Source organism: Otolemur garnettii, unplaced genomic scaffold (genome assembly GCF_000181295.1).
Source record: "Otolemur garnettii isolate 467f Iridium unplaced genomic scaffold, OtoGar3 scaffold00039, whole genome shotgun sequence".
Taxonomy (NCBI): domain Eukaryota; kingdom Metazoa; phylum Chordata; class Mammalia; order Primates; family Galagidae; genus Otolemur; species Otolemur garnettii.
In genome coordinates this window covers 1,918,831-1,920,054 of record NW_003852434.1, presented here as the reverse complement: position 1 = coordinate 1,920,054, position 1,224 = coordinate 1,918,831, and the positions used below count along the sequence as shown (strand labels likewise).

Here is a 1,224-nt window from a genome sequence, read left to right as displayed (position 1 = left end):
GGTGGGGGCTGGGGGGAGGGAGGGGGTGAGGAGCTTCTCAATAGGAGACTAGCAGCCTCTTTTTTTTTTGTTATAGAAAAAGGAAATAAGATGGATCTTTGCCACTTGGGCACAGGTCTAAGGGACTCTGTTAATTTATGACAAGACTTTATCACGTGTGTCTTCCTCCATGTGTGCAGAAAGGTTAAAAAGGCAAAATCATAACGTATTCATTTGGAATGTACCACTGTAAGTCTAATGCACGTTATTATTTGCCAATACATATTTTTTCATGTTTGACTAAATTATAAAATAGCAAAAATATAAAATGCATAAACAGACCCATCACTGTTAGCGTCTTGTTAGCTACTCACCTCACAATGCTGGGTATATTCACCATCTTTCTCATTTTCTTTGCTACAAACAACAGCAAATATCATAAAATGTTGATTTGTTTTATAACAACGCCTTTTATCTATTGATACGATTTCATTTATTTTAAAAGTAGGTTGGATATCTCTAAACCAAAGTCTTATAAAATGCAAAACCAAAACCATTACAGAAACAGAAATACACGTAACTACTCTTATGGTTATTTGCCTTCAATAGTGCTATTGTAGATTTTCTATTCTAAACATTTTCCTTTCCTTAAAATACTATTGGCAAACAAAGACTCCGTTAATTCTTGTCTTTTTAGTTCTTATAGCTCACATTGAATCACATGAAAAAATCTTTTTGTACCCTTGAAAACCATTTGAAAAGAAAATTCTAATATTACCTTACATCAGAAGTCCGTTCAATGTCACCAGGTCCAGTTTTCTCCTGAGACTGTGTGGAATTCAAACTTTCCATAATCTGTAACAGATCAATTATTAGTGCCCAACGGTATACAACAGCAGACCCCCCATTCTTTAAAATAGAAAAATCAGATAACAAGTAGACATAAGCTTATTCTAGACCTCATATTTCTTTATTAAAAGTATTAAATTATGAATTTATTACATACTGCTTATACAAAATTGCATATTGAGTTTTGTCATCCTTTTAAACAAAGATATCTCATATCATCAAAGTGGTCACTGGGCCCCAAAATATGGTCGTTAGGTATTATCCATATTTTGTAGCTAAACATAGTGAAACCCAGATTTAACTCAGAGCATAAAACTATGTCATCAAAATGACACATATTGTAGCAACATATATTCATCTATGTATTAATACCCTTCTATCATGAAAAAAACTTTA

At 32.8% G+C, this 1,224-nt stretch overlaps 1 protein-coding gene across 3 annotated transcripts in view; it reads right to left on the bottom strand.

Moving 5' to 3' along the window:
* Positions 1-1,224, bottom strand: part of FAM13A (family with sequence similarity 13 member A) — a 264,125-nt gene that overhangs the window by 44,403 nt on the left and 218,498 nt on the right. For all 3 annotated transcript variants that reach the window (XM_012805358.2, XM_023513356.1, XM_023513357.1), the window contains 2 exons: positions 758-834; positions 354-396 (listed from right to left, as the gene is read on the bottom strand). In XM_012805358.2, the coding sequence (XP_012660812.2) occupies positions 354-396; positions 758-834 (120 nt within the window). The remainder of the gene's footprint in view (positions 1-353; positions 397-757; positions 835-1,224) is intronic.